Source organism: Gossypium hirsutum, chromosome D01, assembly GCF_007990345.1.
Source record: "Gossypium hirsutum isolate 1008001.06 chromosome D01, Gossypium_hirsutum_v2.1, whole genome shotgun sequence".
Taxonomy (NCBI): domain Eukaryota; kingdom Viridiplantae; phylum Streptophyta; class Magnoliopsida; order Malvales; family Malvaceae; genus Gossypium; species Gossypium hirsutum.
In genome coordinates this window covers 32,750,960-32,768,112 of record NC_053437.1, presented here as the reverse complement: position 1 = coordinate 32,768,112, position 17,153 = coordinate 32,750,960, and the positions used below count along the sequence as shown (strand labels likewise).

Here is a 17,153-nt window from a genome sequence, read left to right as displayed (position 1 = left end):
TGTGACAAGCACAATCTAAAACACCAACCAAACTCACGTGTCGTGTTTTCTTTCTTACAAGCTTAAAAAAGGGTCCAATTACAATTAATGAAAACTTAGGGGATTAAAATGAAATTATAAAAAATCACAATACTCCTATAAAAGCATCCTCCTTAAATTAACTATCCCTAGGCCAGAAATTGATCGAACACTACAACAGGTCAGAATTGTTATAACTCTATGTTCCTTTTTTTCCTTTTTTTCTGTTCATATTGAATGTTTTGTTCAATTAAAAGATACCCTTTTTCTTTTTGCCATGTACAGAATCAGAAAAAAAGGAAATGGAGAACTCTAATTCATCAATAGAAGGAAATAATTTGAGGGTTCGAAAGCTGGAACTTTCAGATAAAAGCAAAGGGTTTTTAGAGCTATTACGACAATTAACTGTTTGTGATTCAGTTTCTGATAAAGAATTCGAAGATAGGTTTAAGGAAATCAGCATGTATGGCGATGATCATGTTATTTGTGTGATCGAAGATGAAATTTCAGGTAAGATTATAGCTTCAGGGAGTGTGTTTATTGAGAAGAAGTTCATAAGGAAGTGTGGTAAAGTGGGCCACATCGAGGACGTGGTGGTCGATGCCGGTTCCAGAGGGATGCAATTGGGGAAGAAAATCGTGGGGTTTCTGGCGGATCACGCTCGTTCCATGGGGTGTTATAAGGTTATTTTGGATTGCAGTGATGGAAACAAAGTGTTTTATGAGAAATGCGGGTTTAAGAAGAAGGAGATTCAGATGGTTAAGTATTTTGTTTGAATGTAAGTTTTTTTTTTCTTTACATACAATGCTTGTTTTGATGATGATATCAATGGCATTTTTCAGCTTATTTACAGCTTTTGGTGGATGAATTGTGTGCTTATGATGTATTATTGAACTGATCATAGCACATGTGATGGGATTCGACTCTTCATTGTTCTTGAAATACCGTGGTTGAGACACATTCCCACATGGGTATGTGCTCTAAGTAACATAGCATTTTAGTGTTAAATTTGAACTTTATGTTGGACCTTGTGGCTAGATTATTCATCAAACCATAAGCTAGATAACATCTTGTGGCTGAATTTTGTGAAACTGTTCATCTGGGTTTCAGCCTCACGGTAAGCTTCGAATGAGGCCTATTCTCTTTTTCCTGGCAAAGTAAATGGTGCATCTTTCATGAATGTGTGTCATGGTGTTTTAAGGAAGCTTCAGCTTTAGACCTTTAGTGATCCTTGCCTTAATATGGACGGGATTTGTATATTGAATCCTACTCTAGTTAAGGGCTAATTATGCATTTCATGTATACTCTTCTGCATAGGACAGCATTCCGTTCCGGAGAAACAATTTTCGGATTAGGCTTAAGAATTGATAACTGTTGTTTGTTGATAAGGTGCCTTGGCTTATATAGATGGATTTATATATCGAGTTGTAGTGTAATTAAGTGGAAATTATGTGTTTGGTGCTGTTGGTTAGGCTTAAGAAATGATAACTGTTGTTTGTTGATAGTGTTGCTTGCTTTAATATGGATGGATGGGACTATTGAATTGTAGTGTAATTAAGGGAAAATTATGCATGTATGTCTTTATTCATCAGCATAGGACCGACGATCCTTTGAAAACAATAGTCGGATTAGACTTAACAGATGATACTGTCGTTGTTGATACCGTTACTTGCCTGAATATGGATGGATTTGTATATTGAATTGTACTGTAATAGGGCAAATTTTGGTGTTCATTTCGTTTTTACCTTGTGCATTCCACAGACAACCCGATTATCAGATTAGGCTTAAGAAATGATATTGATATTTTTGTTTGTTGATATTCTTGCATTGATTTGTGATGAAATGTTATGAAATATATCTTCATTCATCCTTCCTGCATATATTTACTTGCAACCAAATGACCTGAATCTTATGCAATGGGACCGTAGCTGAAATTAATCTACCATGGGCAATGAACACTGCTAATATTATCTTTCAGCTCATTTCATTTGTTGCTGCAAAATCTGAGGTGTATTCTATGATTCCACCAACTTGGAGCTTAAACATAGTTTTGGAAAGATCTTATAGTGGATTTGGAACCTTAAGTTTTTCATGTTAGTGAAGGGTTAAGAAATACTGTTTTTCATGAACCCGAAAGAATCTCATATACAAATTATTCGGACATGATATGATTTAATTTGCAATAAATCAGTATAAAAAATTCAACCCGACATTGGCTTGAATTAGAAAAAATAATTAACCCAATTGGTTATAGTTGTAGTTGTGATTAGAGGAGATGGTAAAAGTAATGTCAATGAAGTAAAAGAAATTTGTATATTCATCTGATGTATGTATGTATGTTAATTTTTTGTCGTTTTGGGTGTTAATGGAAGTGTAGTGTTAGAGTTGGTAAAAAGCAGCTTTCCTTTCAGTTGCTTTTGCTTTAAAATAAAGAATGTTTAGCTTCCATTAGTATGCTTGTTAAATTAAGTATTAATGGAATTTATTATTCAGTGTATTTTTATGGCATAATGATATATATATACATATTCATTAAAATTGGATGATTATGTGGTATTAATAAAATTATTCAACTTTCGTTCAAACAATCAAAATCCGTTTTCAATTTTTTTTTGGATAAATTTGAATAAATTGTGGTTTAATTCAAATGGTTAAAATATGTTCTAACCCCTTGTACTCTTCAGATATTAGGAATTTAATACTTTTAATTTTATTTTTAAAATTCAATCAATTTATTTTTCATAGCTTTCTAACAGAAAATGTTGTTATAATAAAATTAAAATTAAAATTTCTATTTTAATTGTATTAGCAATTAAATTTACATTTTTAAATCCAAAAGAGTTAAAAATGTCAAAACTATATACTAGAAGGCCCTCTAAATGGAATAAAATTTAAAATTTGATTATTTATAAAGCTTCGATAACAAATTTAACTAAAAACTCTTTATGTTAAAAATAAATTATTTTTAATTAAAATTTATTGTTAGTCCTTCTACTATGCATAAGTTGTGGATTTAAATTTTTTATTTTATGCTTTTCGAATTTTAAAATTTCAATTTTTACCAAACGGTGTATATTAAATTTATTAAGTACTATTATTTCCAAAATCCGATTCGACAAATGCACTGTCACACGTACAATACCATGTCAACTTTGCTATTTTCACATATTATTCACAAAAACCAATTAATGGACTTAAAATTTATCGTTAGTATCAAGATTAAAATTTTAAAATTCGAAAAATATAGAGACTAAGAATGATTCAATTGGAGAACAATGACTAAATCTACATGTAATACCCCAAATTTGACCCAGTCGTCGAATCCAAATATGTGATGCCATATTACGTTGTCAAAGCAACTCAAACTAACTTAATGTATCTCCACAAATTAAACTTATAATATTGTTCAAATAAAATCAAACGTCATTTGTATCCATATACATGTAAGTGTCAAACATCCTTATTTAATTTTTTCAAATCTCGGGATTACACGAATTCAAATACGGAGTAAAAATTCGAATCCAAACTCTAATACCAAAATTCATAAATGTGTCTCGAGACTGACCTTTTCTGTTTATTATTTGCTTCGATGTAGCTATGTCTCAAGACCGAGCCTTTTGTTCTTGAGACACTCTTCCCTTATTTTATTAATTTAGCTTGAATGTTTAGATGTCTCAAGAAAAAAGGGTTAGTGTCTCGAACCTCGACAATGAATGTCTCAAGACTTGTTCAACACGTCTCGAGTCCTAAATCTAAAAATGTACGAAATAATTATTTTTATTCATAATGTCTGTAGACATAATCATAATATCTCGAGACCAACATACCAAATTGTACAAAATGTAAACAATTCAAGCATAGAAATGGTGTCCAAATGTTAACTAACTTATACAATACCACAATTAACAAACCAAAAACGCATGCAAACTACTTATAATTAATTATAATTAAAGCATTCAAATATCATCACTTGGCCTATTTGAGCAAGTCATCAACCAAGCAAAACTATGGAAATAAATATTAAGATTAGTTTAACCCAATTCAACTGTAGGACACAATTAAGTACTAAAATGTACTAAAATGGCTAAAATAGCATATAACTACATAACTCAACTTAGGTACATGCCTTTAACCAATTACAAGTAAAAGATTATCAACTTGGTCTAAGCTGAGCCACTAAACCTTAGATATTTTTTGAGTCCTTATTTTAATAAAACATGTTTAGATCTGCGCACAAAAACAAAAAAAAAAAGATATCATACATTACATATGGTATACCCAATGATGTTAATATAATTCAAATTCCATACACAATTGACTTCAACAAATAACAAATATGCAAATATATAACATTAAATAACATCACTCCATTCTTTCTTACATTGTAGAATCATTTTTTTTACATCATAGAATCAATGTATATGTAAATGTCAAGCTAAATAGAACTATATCATCATCATCATTTAATTTAGTTTCAATATGCTAATGAATCATTCCGCCCTCAATGCTTTATAACCTACATTTTTCTTTTACTAATATTCACATATACACATTTGTGTCACATGCTGCGGTTTAAAATTCGTGATCATTGCACAAAGAACGTCCCATGGAGTTAATTTATTCAGTGAGCTTTAAGAATTGGAACTGTTTGGTCTGTATATCAATATATGTCCACGACCTTCTGAAAATTGAAATTACTCACGACCTTCTAAAAATTGAAACTAAAATAATGTCACTAATATCTATTACCCTAAAACATGCCAATTATACTCGAATTATGTCTAACATCGTTTAATAAGACATTTTTCATTTAGTTAATAATCAATATTCATTTCAATGATAGTAGCATAATTTATATCATAGTCAATACAAATTCAATTTCATGAGTGAAATTAACAATCACCAATATGTTACCAAAGTCTTTAATGCAAATGCAATAACTCATATCATCATAGTTAGCACCAAGCTATTATCACTTACGTTTCAAGCACATATAAAAATTATATATATATATTTTTTATCTTCAATAGCACAATTTTATGTAAGCATAACACCGAATTCATCATCACAAAGCGCAGTTACCTCTACTTTTATTCCACATTCCATTGAACGAAACAAATAACTATAAGAAAATTATAGTAGCACAAATCGTGAGGTTTGCTTTTTCTTTTCCTTTCGCCTTTAATATTTTGGTATCGTCTGTCTTTAGCTATACGATAGATTTGATTACCGAAACAATATTAGTTCCTCCAACAACCAAACATATTTTACGTTCTTTACAAATAAGTCTCCTTTTTAACCATAATATCCAAAATGCTTGTATCTCAAAAGTTGCCCTGTTGAATCTTAATCTGTTTTCATAACTATACTACAGGTACATCAACTTACCGTTATTTATTAACCAACCTCAAAATTCTTATCCTTTTCATTTAGGTCCTTTCATTGACAACCACCTATCTTAACATATATTCAGTCTCACCCATCTCTTTACAAACGTGTATATATATAAATCTAAACCAAGTCCATCAAATACTACATAATTCTATTTGAACTTAGAAAATCTAGCTAATGGGTCGATTTTACTAACCTAATTAAATTAGAAATTCATGAAAATTATTAAAGAAACTTCCTTACCTTTGATGTCATTGTTGGACGGATGACCTCCAGCATGTACCGGCAAATGAAATTAGAATGCTTCTCTCTCCCACTTAACTTACTTAACGGTAATAATTATATAAATAATCAATGGAAATGAGTGGCTATGATGGAGCGGTGCTTGTCATGGTCTAATTGCATTTAGACCCCTTGGAAGCCATGCAGTCTTTAGTTTATGTGATTAAGTCCTGCATCACCTAATAACTTCAACTACAATCCACATTTTGATGTCTTCTCTACATCACAACTGAATAAAACTTTAATCACACTCAATTCCAAAAGTTAATTCCCAAGGAAACATGAGTTAATGTTTTGGAGTGTTATCATTTTGAATTTTAGAAACAATATTATTGGGAGGAGCAGTCACAAACCCGAATATGAACAATAAAATAAGCATGCATAATATATATAAAAAAAATTATCAATGATCAAATTGTACCCTAATCCATTAGGGACATATTTAGTTCCTACTTAATTTTCTCTATTTCAATCATCTTACAATTGGGTCCTTGTACTACTTAAATAAATAAACTTCTAATCTAGTCCCTTTCTATTCATTGTGTATTAAATAATTTTAATTAATAAAATTCCTATTTCTAATTCCGTGCTTGTTTCATAACTAAATTGATTAAAATTCCAGACAACTCGATTTTATAATTTCTATCTTATAATTGATTTTTCCGACACCGACGAAAATTGGATTATTACACTACAACTTTGCACATAGTACAAGTCTAATAGAAAAACTTAACCAAACATATTTAATTGATACCGTTTGGGTCAAAATTGAAATTTTAAATTTGAAAAGCTCAAAACTAAAAATTAACCAATTTGAAGAGTAAGGGACTAAAATTAATGAAATTAAAAGATAAAGACAAAATATACAAATTAAGCAGAGTACAGGTAATAACAGCAAAATTAAACCTTCTTTTTTCCCCTTTCCATCATTGCTTTGCGCCATCGTTTTTTCACGTAAATTTAATCTTGAAACAAAAAAAAGGTTGTTAATAATTGAATTTCATCAATTTTTTCCTCTGGAACCCTAAAACCCTAATAAATCCCCAATTCACAGCAAAAATAAGATAGAAAAATTCATTTGTAATTCTATTCCACTTCCAATTCATTTAATTTTCATCTAAAGAAAATACCTTTTTGTTCGCTTTTCTCCTTCATTTACTTCGTCGATCATTGTTTCAGAATTCGTGTTCTCTTTGAAAAGCGAAAGTTTTAATTATTTAAAATTCGTATCACGTTTATTTCACTTTCTATGATTTGTATACAGAAAAAAATGGAATCAAGCTTGCTTCAATGGGAATCCGACCCCTTATTCTCAGCCGCCGAAGTCGTTCAAGATTCAGCTGACAGGGTTTTTTTTTCATCCCCTAGAAAATCGAGAATTTACATTTTTACTAATTTTTAGTTTGATTTTTTCTTTTTTCTTTAATTGTAGAATTTAGTTTTATTGCTTGGTTTTCTTTTTAATTTCTCTCCAACTACCTATGAAATAAACAAATGTTAGGATTTGTCGCTTCTTTTGTCCTTTTTATTTTTTGGGAATAGTGGCAGCTAAATTGTTTCTGATTTTCTTACAATGAATGCCCTCATTGCATCTACTGAAGTGAAATAAAAAGCTATTTTAATAGACCTTGACTTATGCTTTTAAATTGGCCTAGTTTTCTGTCATTATATTAATGTGGAGTGATTTACTATGCTGTGGGTTATATTCTTATGAAAGTTTCTTCAAAACTAATGATCTTTTGGTTTGGTATTTTCAGGATGGAATCGTTTTTTCGACTTCTTTTGCACGAAAAAACTCTTCTTCAAAGTGATCTTCCTGACCCAAAGCTGCTTACTTCAATTGGATATCATACGCGTGATCTCGCAACCGTACTCGAGACAGCGAAATGGCAGGTATTGATTCATATTTACTCTTGAGTTTTATATCCTTTATGCAATTTTTGTTTTTTTGAAATTCTTTAATTAGGTTACTTTATTGTTTGCTTTAATTAGTTGGAAGATTTCGAAAGAGCGGTTAACTCATCGGCTAGGATGGACCAGTCTCACTCTAGGGAGCATGTAATTTCTAGACATAAGCAGTTTATTAGAGCCATTAGAGGACAGATAAATGATGTTGAGAAAAGCTTGGAGGACATGGAAATGGGAAATCCCATGAAAAAGTCCAAGTGGGGAAACTTGAATCAACAAGATAGAGATGGCTTGGCATTGTTTCTTTCTGGTGGGAATCATAATGAACACGATGTTGGTTTTGACCTGGATCCAGTCCCAGCATCATGCTCAACAGACGCTGGAATTGTTGCAAATGGATGTGGAGAAATCGAAGAAGTAAATACAAATGGTGTTGCTTATAGTAGCCATTATTATGGTTCCATGAAGGAGAATAACTTAAGGAAGGTGGGTTCTCATTATTCTATAAAATTGGGAGTAGATGCAGCTAATTCTTGTAACGGTAACAGTCAAGATAGAAGTATGGATTTAGAAGCTAGTGAAAGCAAACCTAAGAGCTCCTTGCATGAGAATAAGTTGAGAAGTTCTTCCAGCCAAATTAATCTCTTTAGGTTCTTCAATAATCTATGGAGTAGGGTTCCTAGCAATTATACAAAGCGATTGAAAGATGGTGAAGAAGTGCATACCCCTTTGCACATTGATACTTCTCTTGCGGCACAGGTATGTTTCATCGCCCATGCTATCACTTCAATCCATCTTAACAGTAATCATTTGAAGGTATGGCAGTGAAGTAGTAGCTCAGGATTCTGCTCTAGCATTAAACAAAACTGATTTCTTAACAAAAGGTATACTATCTAAAAAGAAGAACCAAATTTGGAAAAATCAGCACTGTAGTTTTGGTCCTTTTTTGTGTCTTTACTTGCTAACCTTACTTATTGCTTCCTCTATAGCACAGTCTTGTTGCATTGGTCAGTAACCTCATCTTATGGTCTGAATCTCTTTCCCAGGGCCAGCATATTGGGCTGAGTTCTGCACCTGGGGACAATAGTGGGTTTCTGGTAAAGGTGATGCACCTACGAAGGAGGCTTGGGGCATGTGATGCCAGATTTGCTAGGTTTTCATATCTTTTTAAACTTAATCGGCGATCTGTTCAAATGATACTGACAATTGTGTTTGCCTTCATGCTTTTAGGTAAGCACCTGAATTGTATCTGCAATCTTTTCATTATAGTCTTCAGTGCTAACTCCAACAATCTATCTGTTAGGTGTATTTTAGATCATTGAATGTATTATCTATATCTTTAACTTGTTAGGCATTCTTTGATAAATCTTTTGCGTGCTTGTTTGTCTGATCACGTTTAAGGTGCTTACATATATTAATCTGCTATGGATTGGAGATAATATGACTAGTCTTCTAGTGAATCGCGACCAAAGTACCGTATCTTAAATGTCTTTTCAGATGATGTTTTCTTTAAGAATTTAAAGGCTTCGTTTGGTTTTTGAAAATATTTTCTATTTTCATTATATGAACCAAGGCCAATTCATCAATTATTAAACTTGAAAAACCCTTGTTTTCAACTTTATTGATTTTGCAAAGCTTTTTTAGTTAAAACAATGTATTTTTCTTCTAGTTTTCACATTTTTATTTTCATTTTCAAAAAATCATTTTTAAATTTTCAACTAAACATGTTTTTTTTAATGTTCTCCATTTCTCCTGAAAAAAAAAGGAAAATGAAAATAGCATCTGTTTCTTGAAACCAAATGGAGCCTAATTGTCATGCAACAGATGGAAGAAAAGGTTAAGCTTTAATATATAAATTCCATTGGAATCAAATTATTTATAACTGGTCGAATCCCTTAAAATAGGTTTTAGCATGCCGAATGAAGTCAAGTAATTAGGATATCACATGACTTGGTTTCCCGTTACATCTCAGTAGCCCATGGACCATGAGAGAAATATATGCTTTGCTTATTAAATTAGGGCCTGCAGGAGAATAAACTAATCTTTTTCAAATAACTCTATTCATGCAGGTATATTGGTCTCCCATGTCACTTGAAAACGGTTGTTTGCAATTCAATAAGATCATCATTGCATGCCTGAAGTGAGTGACAATTCTGTTTTTTGTGTGTGCTGATATTCTCTCCAGTGTACGGGTTGTTTCTTGTAACAAGTACTGAGCAATCACTGATCATGACTCATGAGTAAAACATGCTTCTGTTTAGAAACAATTCTTGGGAGTATTTCGTCGATTCGATTGTTCTCGAAGGTTTCATGTCAAACTGCTAGGAAGTGGCTAGTCTCTGCCGTTTGCTGAAGCAAGTCTGAGCAGCTTGCTATTACAAAGTAGTCTCTGAGTTTGGTAAGCAAGCCTTGAGATCTATTCTCTGCAATAGAGAATTAGCTGTATCTGGTGTACTCTTAAGAGCAACTAATCTGTGAATTTATTCTCTGCCAATATACACTATTGGGATTAGAGGTGTATTATCCATCTGCTTACTTTCTAACTGTAATAATCGTTTTCAGCTGTGATTCAACAGATTTAGATGCCTGCTCTGTTTATTTAATTGATTCAGAGAAATTTCCATTATTTAATTTAAGCCCAAGAGACTCCATGGATTATATATACAGAGAAAACATGTTTGATTTAACAAGGTCATGTCAATATTATTCAAACATCAAAACCGGAGGAGTTACAGGTAGCTTGGAGGATTTACAGATGGCCCGGATGACTTTATAGATGGTCCTGAGATGTCTTATAGATGAGTAAAGGACTTCATAAAAACTCTGTATTGCTCATAAAAGGTGCCCATGCATAAGTGTTTTTGGTATAACAATGAAGCAAAGAAAGCAAGTGTTGGTGACCGAGACGAAACACAATCATGGAATAGTCATATAATGTGATAAATGAAATGACTCATGGATGATGCAACTGCAACTATGCTTGCTCCAAACACTTCTCCAATTAAGCTTCACTCCTTTATTTTTTGGGGCTTATTTGATTGCCACGTCAACGAATTATTATTCAAAGAATGTGTGGGTCACATTATTGATTTCATTTTAAGTTTTTTTTGGTAAAATAAAATAAAATTATTAATTATTAATTATATGGAGCATGTAAGCTAGAAATCTTATCACACATGTATCCATGTGGAAACCAAAAATTTAAAAAATTGATGCGTGTTTAAAAATATACAATTGTCGACTGGTGGAGGTAGTAGAGTGTGCATAATAGATTTAAAATGTGTAAATAAATCAAAACATGGTTTTGGTTGAGTAATAAACTTGGCATCTTCCTTTCTAATATAATTGACATGAGTTCAGATCTCACTATATGTATATATATATATTTTAAATTAAAAAGAATAAAGTGCTCTCAAATAACGTAACTTATTTTAAATACAGAAGATCATTTTTGTAATTTCCTAACTAAGTTGGTGTCTGGTTGTCTCATGACACCATTTAAATAAGGAATTTTATTAATAGTATAGATAATTTACATGATCATACTTTTTTAGGCATATTTACTAATTTAGTCCTAACATTTACCCATTTTGTCACTTTGACTATACCTTTTTTTAATTACTTTGGCATTTAACCTTCAAAATTTAGTTAAATTACACTTTTTTAAGATGGAAAAATTGATTGAATTGTTAAAATTTTAAGGAGATTGACAAGGCAACTCATGTGACTGTCCACACACACTTCATAAAAATTCAACAAAACCTAATAAAATATTAAAAAATAAAAATATTCATAAATTCTTAAAAATTTCATAAAAATAATTTTTTTATCCAAGTCATTGAAGTACAAATAAATTACAAATTAATTAAAATTTGAAGGTTAAGGGCCAAAATGATCCAAATAAAGAATTAAGGTGAAAGTGATAAAATAGATAAATATTAAGGGCTAAATTAATTGTAATGCTAAAAAAAAAGGAATGCATTAATATCATCCACATTTACCATAAATAAAAAAAATTGTAAAAGCTTTTTAAATATTCATATTAACAAAATAAATTATCTTTATTTTAATATATTATTTTTGAATTAATTTATTTTAATTGTAAATTTTTAAAAATAATATGAATCAATCTAATATATTTTAATTGTTAAATATAAGATTGGACATTGAAAAAAAAAAGATCAAATAATTCATTCTCCACATTAGAGGTAACCTTAATCTATAAATTAATTCAAATTGACATTATTTCATTATTAATTACCAACTTGCACTTGCACATAAGAAAACGTTGTGCCACGTCTTTAATATTTATCCTGTCTCACTGTTTTACATTTCTATTACTCAAAATTGTTCTTCACTATTTCATTATTGGAGTAAAAAGTTCTTAAACTTTTTCAAGAAAAGTAATTAAGTTCTTAACTTTTTTTACTTAATTAGATACTTGAACTTTTAAAATGTATCAAAAAGGTCCTCAAACTTTTTCAAAAAAAAAAACAATTAACCCCTACTTTACTTTTTTTTTTGCATTCAATTGGAAAAAGATTATAAAAATCATTAAAAATTATAAAATATATAGAAATATAGAAAAATATATAAAATTTTATAAATTCGTAAGAAAATGACAAAAAATGTAAAGAAATATAAAATTTGTCAAAGAATAATAAAAATTATCATAAACCAAAAGAAGCATTTTATAATTTCTCTATAACTCTTATTGATTTTTATTTTTCATCATTTTTCACCACATGTCATGTGTTATGACAAGTGATGGCTTTAACTGAAAAAAATTAGAAATCGTTAACTTTAACAATCAACGGTTAAAGTTAATGGTTGAATGACCTTTTTTTATGCATTTTATAATTTTTTATGATTTTCATAAAATTTTACAATTTTTACAATTTTTTTTCTAATTTTTAGTAAATTTTAAATATTTTTATATTTTTATTAAAGTTTAATATTTTTTTTATTTTTTTATATTTTTTTGTCACATGTGATGCAGTGATTGTGACACAGGGTGGCTTGAAAAAAATAGGGGCAGTTAACTTTAACGATCAACTGTTAAAGTTTACAGTCAAAAGACCTTTTTGATGCATTTTGACAATTGAGTGCAAAAAAAAGTAGGGGGTTAATTGTTTTTTATGAAAAATTTTGAGGGTATTTTTGATGCATTTTGACAGTTCAAGTACCTAATTGAGTGCAAAAAAACAGGGGATTATTTTTTTAAAAGTTTGAGGACTTTTTACACTCTTAAACTTTTCTTTTTTATTAAAAAAATTATTGTACCCTTAAATATGGAGATTCCTTAAGCTGATTTGATTTTAAAATAAATTTATTATGAATTATATATTAAAATCTAATTCAATAAAATATTATTTTATGGTAAATTACAAGAGAAAGGTAAAACCTTAACAGCAACGCAACTAACGCAACTTGAATACAGGGACGATGAACACTTTGACCATCAAGCAAACGCAATTTTCAATTCAATAAAATAAAAAGGGCTTCTCATTCCATTGCATTATATGTTTTTGATAAATTAAGTTATGGTTGCAAAAAAGATATAAGCCATTGCGAAAGCTTTAATACTCGGTGATGCACAAAATAAGATTTTATATTTTGCATTCCAAAATAGAAATTTCATATTTTCTTATGAAAATACTTTTACATATAATATATGTTTATTGGTAGAATATTTTGGAAATGAGTATAAGAATAGAAAATATTAAACAAAAACGAAAATAAAGAAAGTAAAAAGAGATTTGTACACAATCGTTTGTTAACGTAATTTGAAAATAATTTTTACTGTAAAATTACAAATAAAAATAACAAAAAATAATGGAGCAATTCGGCACATCACTCTCCCAAATATGCATCTTCACATGCGAATCAACTGACTATTTATAGGCTAAATATGGCTGCCTGGTCTATCAGCACAGTCCAAGACAAACACAACTTTATCACCATAAAAATATGGATAAATAATCTTTAATATCATCTCAAGATAAAATAGGATTAATTCCAATAAAATCTGCACATAAATATTTTAGAATAAGGATAAAAGATAAGCACAAATCCTATCCGCAAAGTTGAGTCAATTCATAACTTTCTTAAAACTCAAATTTTAATTATGACTTGAGGCAAAATAACACACATTCATAAAGAGCCAACAAAGGCCTAATTGAGGACGGAGGCATACAGAACACATGCAAGTCATTGAGCCTGGCATAACCAATCCTCAACAGACGGTTAGCGACTTGATTCAGGTCATGGCCAACATGCCGCTGGTAGACAATGGAGGACGCTCACACATCTCATGCACCAACCGCAGCTCAGTAAACCCGCTGTCCACCGCACCACCACTCGAGACAATGTCAATTTGAAGAGCATTGTCACTCTCCACCTCAATATTATGGAACCCCAGATCCCATGCAAACTTTAGCCTCTCATACAACGCTTTTGTCTCAGTTTGAAATACGTGAGAATAATGATATAGCCTAATATATTATCATTTTTATAATCTCAATTTTACTCTTTCAATCAAAGTCACGTTTGGTTTCGTTTTAATTTTTCTTTTTTAAATTTATTATATACAATTTTCACCCACATCATAAATGTGTCATAATCTAATAAATATTATTCTTTAAATTAAATCAAAATAATAAACTTGTAAAATAAAGTAAGACATGAAAAATAATGATTAATATAACAAGCACATATATAAATGTGTCAAAATTTAAGTAAAATTAACCATAAGTATCTTTAAAAAAATCTATATATAATTATAATCTAGATATAGAATGATAAACATATAAACGTTTATATACTAAAAATTTTGGGCATTTTACCAAAAAAAGCCCTTTTTAAAAAAAAATTACCGAAATGCGTCCACGTCAGCACGATGTCAGGGAACGCGCCAGGAAATCGCGTCCACGTCAGCGCGATTTGATGATGTGGCAACAAATCGCGCCCTCTAGGACGCGATTTGTTGCCACGTCAGCAAATCGCGCTGACGTGGACGCGATTTCATGCCACATGGCGCGGTCCGGAGGACGCGATTTTGCCGTTTTTCCCACGTTAGGTTTTTTCGGCTTTTAGGGCTTAGGGTTCAGGCTTTTTAGGGTTTTTAGGTCCTGGAAGAAATAATTTCGAGTTGACGTTTCTGATCAAATAGTATAAAATCGCTTCTAACAGGATGCTATTTGAGAAGAATTTGTGAAATCGCGCCCTAGTGGACACGCTTTTGCTACAGTAGGTCATGGAAGAAATAATTTTTTTGACGTTTCTGAGTAAATAGTATAAAATCGCTTTTAGCAGGATGCTATTTGAGAAGAATTTGTGAAAATCGCGCCCTCGTGGACGTGCTTTTGCTACAGTAGGTCATGGAAGAAATAATTTTTTTTGACGTTTCTGAGTAAATAGTATAAAATCGCTTCTAGGAGGATGCTATTTGAGAAGAATTTGTGAAAATCGCGCCCTCGTGGACGCGCTTTTGCTACAGTAGCATGTTTGGGCTGAGGCTATAAATTAGGCAGAAAATGTTATCAGAATGCATAAGTCACAGCAGAAACAATTTAGAGAGGCTAAAAAGGTTAGAGTTCCAAATATGAGTGAACGTATTAATGCTGTTATTTACTACGATGGTGAGGTTTGCCACACCGAGAATGGTGTTATTTTTTTTGTCGGAGAATACGGTGCGACTGGTTTTTAACCAGAACATAGATTTGACAGAACTTCGTAAAAGAATTAGGCGTAAAATTTTCGAAACGATGCCAATGAAAGTTCTGTCTATCACGTATTGATTTTGTTCTTCTGTTGATCCGGTGACATATGACTCGTTCGACATAAAAGGTGCTCGTAGTTTGGAGGCAATGGTGCAGACTCATCTTGCTAGTGGAGCACCTTATATTGAGTTATATGTACAATTTACATCGCCAACTGATGTACTTGCGACCGGTGTTTGAGATGTATACACGACTCCTGGCCGACACTCGGTTAGCGGGTTACAAAATACGGAACAGCCCATATTCGGTAGCGGTGTCGAATGCACATCCCCTGTAAGACACTCTGTCGGTGGATGGGACATGTACGTCGGTGGCTCGACGTTTGATGCTGGAAATATGTACTGGGGAACGACATCAAGTTCTAGTGGGTGGTAATCTACATCTAATTGGGGACGTTATCAAATGCCCAGAAGAAGGGATGACGTACTCCCTACGACGTCAACTGGTGAGGGGACCTCATACGCTGCAGATGATTGTGGGTTAGAAGATGACTTCGATGTGGATCCACCTCGAGAGCTCGGGCCGGATGTTGCAGAAGTTGGCTTATTTTTTGAACCAGAGCCTATTCCAACAGAACATGAAGATGCTGAAAGGAGTTTAGATGAAGAAGAAAATCCACGATTCAGAGCATGCTCACCTCCAGCCCACATGCATAATGTCGATCTGTCTATAGATGATGCGTTAGAGTTTCCGGATCTACCATACCGGTTGCGTGATCGTACAAGTTCGGGGGTAAATTCTGGTGAATTTGAAGTTGATAATCAGTTTACCAACAAGGATAGTTTTATTGGTGCTTTGAAACAACATAGAATCAAAAACAGCGTTAACTACCACGTCGTTAAATCCAAATCTGATAAGTTTGAGGCGAAGTGTGCGGTCCAAGACGGAACATGTTCATGGAAAATCTACGCCTCGTTAAAGAAAAGGACAAGGTTGTGGGAGATTAAAAAGTACAAAGGTCCACATACATGTGCTGCAGGTATAGTATTGACGGTTTCTGAATAATACTTTTATTATGCAATGTTGCATTATTTAATGTACTCGGTTTATAGGTGTTTCACAAGAACATCCCAAGATGGATTTAGCTACGTTAGTTAGCTTGATACTGCCCACAGTAAAAGCAGATCCCATGACTTCAGTGCCGGTGTTAATTGCCAATATCCGTAGCCAAATGGCGTACATGCCCTCTTACCGCAAGGCTTTGATAGCTAAGCAAAAGGCGTTGGAGAAGATGCATAGTGGGTGGGACGCCTCATATAATAAAATATGGCAGTGGTGTTAGGTGCTAGAGAGATACGTCCCAGGTGCCATCACAGACCTTGAAACGGAACATGCGTACTACAACGGCCAATTGCTACGTGGATGCCAAGTGTTCAAACACCTGTTTTAGACCTTTAAGCAATGCCGAGACGCATTTCCATACTGCAAGCCGTTGGTACAAATTGACGGTACCTTTATGTTCGGTAGGTATACTCATCGGCTATTGCTTGCAGTGGCACAGGATGGGGGTGGGAGAATTCTTCCAATTGCATTTGCAATAACACCGGGGGGAGTCGTCTGATGACTGAGATTTCTTTCTCTCTAGGTTAAGGAGGCATGTGTGCCCCCAACCTGATATCTGTGTTATTTCAGATCGGGCCGCCGGTATACTAGTTACATTTGATCGACAGGGAAGCTTATGGCAGCACACACACCATAGATATTGCCTAAGACACGTTGTTTCGAACTACTACAGGCAATATCCATCTAAGAGCGAACGACGACAAGTGACCA

At 32.3% G+C, this 17,153-nt stretch overlaps 2 protein-coding genes across 3 annotated transcripts; both read left to right on the top strand.

Moving 5' to 3' along the window:
* Positions 1-35: 35 nt before the first annotated feature.
* Positions 36-870, top strand: LOC107949458 (glucosamine 6-phosphate N-acetyltransferase). 2 transcript variants are annotated; one of them, XM_016884110.2, is made up of 2 exons: positions 36-199; positions 304-870. In XM_016884110.2, exon 2 carries the CDS (start codon positions 321-323, stop codon positions 792-794), a length of 474 nt encoding a protein of 157 aa, XP_016739599.1. In that variant the 5' UTR covers positions 36-199; positions 304-320; the 3' UTR covers positions 795-870. The 2 variants fall into 2 exon arrangements, with proteins under 2 accessions (XP_016739599.1, XP_016739600.1); XM_016884111.2 differs by having other exon boundaries at positions 175-199; positions 310-870.
* A 6,075-nt stretch (positions 871-6,945) lies between these two features.
* LOC107949455 (uncharacterized) lies at positions 6,946-10,230 on the top strand. Its single transcript, XM_041086295.1, has 5 exons — positions 6,946-7,039; positions 7,449-7,584; positions 7,684-8,358; positions 8,646-8,829; positions 9,669-10,230. Exons 2-5 carry the CDS (start codon positions 7,450-7,452, stop codon positions 9,692-9,694), a joined length of 1,020 nt encoding a protein of 339 aa, XP_040942229.1. The 5' UTR covers positions 6,946-7,039; position 7,449; the 3' UTR covers positions 9,695-10,230.
* The last annotated feature ends 6,923 nt before the right edge of the window (positions 10,231-17,153 follow it).